This window comes from Coptis chinensis, chromosome 9 (assembly GCF_015680905.1).
Source record: "Coptis chinensis isolate HL-2020 chromosome 9, ASM1568090v1, whole genome shotgun sequence".
NCBI classification, from domain to species: domain Eukaryota; kingdom Viridiplantae; phylum Streptophyta; class Magnoliopsida; order Ranunculales; family Ranunculaceae; genus Coptis; species Coptis chinensis.
Window position 1 is genome coordinate 39,300,222 of NC_141464.1, and position 5,861 is coordinate 39,306,082.

The window sequence follows — 5,861 nt, forward strand, 5'->3', positions numbered from 1 at the left end:
AATATACCTGGTTGTGTAACTTGTGTATGTAAAACTACAAACAAAACAAAGGAGTAATCAAAAGAGATGGAATTTATTAATAAACATTATTAGGATGTTAATAACAAAATTCACTGCGTAAACTAAGAACATGAATATTAAGAATCACATTGTTTTCCTAACACTGGATTTTCCAATCGGTTGTGAATATTTACTCGGGAATTCTTAGGTCGTCAATTTCCATATTTGGTCCACCTATAAGCAAGTATTCGTTTATTCCCTTTAAATAAGCATTATCTTTTTTCAATGCTTTAATCTGCATATGAAGTTCTTCTACTTGAATATTTGCTTCATAGAGATCTTCACGTCTAGTCATGAGTTCGTTGTAGTTCACATCTAGTACTTCAAACTTGTATATCTGTTGTAGATAGTGTATGGCATTTCCTGCAGCAAAATTTTCTGAGTCGACTTTCTTGGTTTGATATGTTCCAAATGATGTTTGTATGATAGGATAATTTAAATCTTTATGGTATTCTCTTAGTATAGGCACATTGATTGTGACATCCGCTGCATACTGATAGTTCTCAAATATTGAACTGTAAATTGGTTCTTCATAAATCTTTTCTTTTTTGAGAATTTCTGTAAGTGCACTCTTCAGTGAAACATTGTGTTTTGTTTCGTACTCCACAATCTTCTTGTTGTATGTTTGATTCTCCATGACCTGCATTTTTTAATTATAGTAGTTTAATAAAAAAAACATGTAGTGTTTGGTATATATATATTTCATAGGGTGAAGAGTCCATTTTGTTTTGTAATTTGATTGTAATTAGAAGTCTTTTTAATTACATATGGAAAGTACGACTATCAGATAATGATACTATCCTAAAATATATAGTTATATGAATCTTATACGATTTTATTGCAAGGATTTTCTATGAAGATGAGTGTTCACAGGACTGTGCTTATTGAAAATAGCGGTTTTTTCACCAATAAGCTATCTCAGCAAGAGCCTCCGTTGTCCTGCCTTCAAATTGGTGATTGTGAAGACTTGGAAATTTATCTTGACACTGTAGGATTGATGTATTGCAAATAAATGAAGCAGAGGCTGATTAAGCAGAGCAATTTAAGCAATAAAAGAGGCTTACCAATAAAAAAAAAAGAAACATTGAAGCATATTGCAATGCTGCAATCACAGTTTACAATTTTATTTAGAAGAAATAACCAACAATCTAGATGCAAAATGTTGATTCCGTTACATTTAATTAATTGCTGAAGTTAAGTTCATACTAAAACAGTTGAAGATTTTCAGAGGAACTCTCTCTACTTCACTATTAACACTTGTGACTCATCTACCGAAACAAAAAATGTATAAACGAACTAAGATACATTCTCCGGCATCTTGCCAGGCCGATTCATAACAGCACCCCTTCATTTTCCTTTGCAATTTTTCTATCCAAGCTGCGTCGCTAATCAACATTATATGACAATGCTAGCAAATGCCCTCATCTAATTAAGGGCATTCACAAAAGCCAAAAGGGAATCTACATCTCTCTTCTCTGATGGGTACTTGATAGCTTGGGAGGAATGTTTAGGGAAGAAGAATAAATATGCACACCCAGTGACCCAAGCTGTCAATAATCTTTGTGACTTACACTAATATCAGTTTAGGAAGAGGTGAGCTTCCCACAATCAAAGTCAAATTTCTTGAGTAACAAACCAGCTAGGTACGATGATAAAAACTTGTCTCTAAAGAAGTTCATGATCTTCCCATTGCTCTGTTGTAACATAATAACAATAATATTCAAAGTGGTAATTGAGCTTAATAGTTTTCAGGCTTGTAGGCAATGAAACTGATGCACTGGACCTGACGCTTGTTGTCGAATCTAATGATCTTGACGAATGCATTTGGGTAAGCCTTCTTGGCTTCCTCAAGCTCAGCCAAGACTTGTGATGCATCAGTGCATCCGAACATGGGGAGCTTCCACATGGTCCAGTATCGGCCATCATAGTACCTTGGTGTGTTACTGTACTCACAGGACACAAATCCTTTCTACAAACAGACAAAATGAAACAAATTTGTAAAAAGCTATCAAAGTTAATTAGCCTCATCCAGCTTACTGCAAAGACAAAAAAAAAAATTATAAATAAGTATATACCAAGTCGAATTCCAAATAGGGAACCCAATTGTTTTTAAGAAGGTATTCAACTTCCTTGGCCAAAGACTCGCCTGAAAGTGGGGGCCTTTGGCAAATAAATCGAAGTAACATCTCTAAGATAAGATATGGGGAGAGTTTTTGGTTTTCTCTTCCTATTGGTGAGAGTTTATTTTTTGAAAGGGATGAAGGGAGAATTAACAGGTATCATTCAATCGGGATCGGTAATCCATCAGGTGGTCTATTACCCATTCTCTCATAGATCCAATTTTTTTCTCATTTATTATGATTATCCCTCCCCCCTCTTTATTCGTTTGATACATTATTTTATATTTGGGTTTTTATTGGTTCTCAGGAAGACTGCTTCTAATAATTCCGTGCGCTTAACCTAAAAAGTCGATATTCAAATGGCTAGAAACCTCATACCTTCTTGAGCCTTACGTTCCCTTCTTCCAGACGTGATACCTTGTTCTCCAGCTCATTTGTGTAAGCCTGTCAACAAAATTCAGCACGGTGACAATATTATCTAGCAACAATCCAAAACAAAAGATCAACCTGTTTTCTGGAACGCGATTGAGTTGTAGACTCCTTGTTCTTGATCATTCTCTTTTGCCTCCTCTCAACAGTCTTCTCTATCATTTCTCCAGAAGCACCCCATTTGCGGCCAGGTGTCTATGTATCTGATAAGGTACCCATCAAAGGGGATGAAATGGCCAATTGATTTTCAGGATAATTGATGAGAAAATCTTTACTGTAGGCCGGGGTGGAACATCTTTGGATATATTTCTAACTTACCATCTGTATTTTGGCCTTAAATCTATCTTGCATAATCCTCTTTATCATATATGTTTCTAAAATGAGCCAAGACTTTACATATTTTAGTAGCTTTCTACTTTCAACTGATTTTTTTTCTAGTTTCAACTTTCAACTGTAACAAATATTGCTTACCTTGACCGAATTTACAAAATAGCAATTAAACATGTAATTGAAAAAAAAGATAATAATATAAAATGTACAGACTTAATTCATGTGAACATTTTTTGTACCTACATGCAAGAAACTTTTCCTCCATTGCTAGAGATAGAGGTGATGTCGTTGACCTTTCGGGTAATGGGGAAAGCCGAAGTGGACTTGAGGCCAGTGAATAGTGCAACCATGCTAGCTTGAGCAGGGGTGGCATTGATGGATGCAAGTGGCATCCAACAACTGCTGATGAGACCTCTCTCCTCATTTACCACGATGAATCCCTTTCTTGATCCATTTTTTTATTGAATTATTAATAATATCATTACCTGCCAAAAGTTTAAGCATGATTTTGCGTTAGGGATAGAAATTCATATATACATCAGAAATTTATAGCAAATAAGAATATACATATACTTGTATAGGTTTTGCAATGAGAAGTCTAATAACAAATACCGTCTTTTTCATTGTTAGTAAGTACTGGTTTCTAATAATCACGTTGTGTGAGCTTGTGTACATAATGTGTCTATTTACCGAATTGATAGTGGATACATTTCAGATTTAATTCTAGTAAACAAAACCTACTTCAACTTGTATTTAAGCATTTAGAAATGAGGTCAAGAATGTTAAGAAGCTAACTTATGTAAACGACATGAAACAAAGTTGAAGAAAAATACCTATGGACAAAACAACAGTGGAAAACGTATGAGTAGAAATTCGCCACTTTTTCAAATTAAAACAGATTTGCAAAGCAATGAAAGGCATAAAAAAAAATGTTGCAATTTCCTACCATTATAACTAAAACCGCAAACCATTATTATTATTGGGATTCATATTTGTTAATTTCTAATAACACTCAGCGTCACTTAAATGAATTGAATGATATATATATGCTTTAACCTATCCAGATGATAGCATTTTAATTTTATTTTTTGTTTGTTTGTTTTTTAATAGAAGGAAATTTGGTTCCATCGTGAGAGTAAAATGAAACATGATTGCGTAAAATTTGTTATAAACAAAAAAGTTTTGAGATTATTATCTCATAATACTAATTTACATAATATGTGCAATTGAGATTATTCACCCGAAGATCAATGTGCTCTGACAAATTGAAGAGATTAATGTGAAAAGTATGTAAAGTGATTAATAGAACATCAAATGGTAATCAATGGGTAACTTAATCCAGGAATTGAGGAAAAATTGAGAAAGTACCTGTTGACCTTCTTCCTCGCAATATCCCATCAAAGCAACCAGGTTCCGGTGATGCACTCTTGATAGTAACTCAATTTTTGTGAGAAATTCTTTTTCACCCTGTAATGAACCTTCAAGTGCACGTTTGATGGCCACAATACTTCCATAAGCTAAAATAACTTTATACACCTTCCCATAACCTCCTTGGCTAATCTGAGTAGAGTTATTGAAATTGTTTGTGGCCGGTGCCATTTGAACAAAAGTGAAGTCCTGGACACCATCAACTTTGATTTTGATCCTTGACACTGCAACGGTTTACATAGATATAACTAATACTATTTTCAGACAATATATAGAAAAATATGAACTACAAAACTATTATCGATCCATCTCCAAGAAAGTTGTGTTAGAAAAAAGCCAAAAAGGTTAACAATAAGAAATATTTCGTGCAGAACTTTTATTTCTAAATTTCTTCCATAAATTACCTTGCAAAATAATTCCCCATAAGAGAAATTTTATCATTCTAATGATAATTTTCTTAACCGTATATCCCACCTTTTGGATTCTCTGCAAATTAATAGTAGAACAGCTAAATATGAGATCATCTTCATTCGGTTTCAGAAATTAATCTTGCACAGTAATGTAGACACATGGAGACACTACTATGAAATATGCTAGCCAAGGATTTATAGGATGACAAAGCCCATTAGAATTACCTAAGGTAGCTCCCACACCATCACTGTAGGTATAGTTTCTCTTCCCTGTAAGTGGATCAGGTGATCGGTAACAATCGGCCAGTAACGTAGAAGTGAACAAAGTAATGAGTGCGAACGTCATGAGGGATATTGGGCCAGTTATCCAACCCAACTGAGCTATAGCCCATGCTAATGAGAGCACCCCAGAACCGATAACTGCAGGCAGTTATTATATGTGCACTTGCAGTCAACAATGTCCCTTCACCAAAAACATGCAAACGCAGTCACCATAAGAAATCAAGATACAGGTAAAACAAAGAATGAAACAACTACTTAAAAAACATAATGAAAAATTAATTATAAAAATACCAGTTCGTTTAACGTGGCCATCATCATCGAAAATGTCACCAAATTAAAATGCTAGTCCATCATTTCCCAACCCACATAAGGCAATCCAATGCTTTCTTTCTTTTCAGATTGGATTGGAAGGAGAGCACCTTAAAATTTACCAGGAAATTGGCCTGAATAGTGTCAAAAGGCAATCAAGTTCAGAGCCATCTAAAGATCAGCCTCTCACATGGTATAAGGTGAGTGCAGTAGCAATAATGCAGTGTATAACATAATGAGGGACTCTACCACGTGTATATGGAATAGTAAAGAAATTGATGATGCAGTAATCCTCTCTAGCCTGTTTAAGAAATTGCTTATTCGGTTCTTTAAGAAAATAAACCTGGTTGATATTGCAGGCCATTGTGGATCCCCCATCTGGAGATGAACCGATTGGTCTGGACATGATAGACATGGGAAAAGGCCTAGCTTGGCTGGATGGTAAAGAGATAGGAAGAAATTTAGCCCAAACAAATGCAGCACTGGTTGCGGA

General features: G+C 34.8%; 1 protein-coding gene across 1 annotated transcript; it reads right to left on the reverse strand.

Moving 5' to 3' along the window:
- Positions 1-1,257: 1,257 nt before the first annotated feature.
- Positions 1,258-4,855, reverse strand: LOC147475931 (ribulose bisphosphate carboxylase small subunit, chloroplastic 1-like). Its single transcript, XM_086585582.1, has 6 exons — positions 4,772-4,855; positions 4,308-4,591; positions 3,182-3,424; positions 2,569-2,624; positions 2,136-2,220; positions 1,258-2,029 (listed from the first exon to the last, which is right to left on the reverse strand). Exons 3-6 carry the CDS (start codon positions 3,329-3,331, stop codon positions 1,799-1,801), a joined length of 522 nt encoding a protein of 173 aa, XP_086441708.1. The 5' UTR covers positions 3,332-3,424; positions 4,308-4,591; positions 4,772-4,855; the 3' UTR covers positions 1,258-1,798.
- Between the last annotated feature and the right edge of the window lie 1,006 nt (positions 4,856-5,861).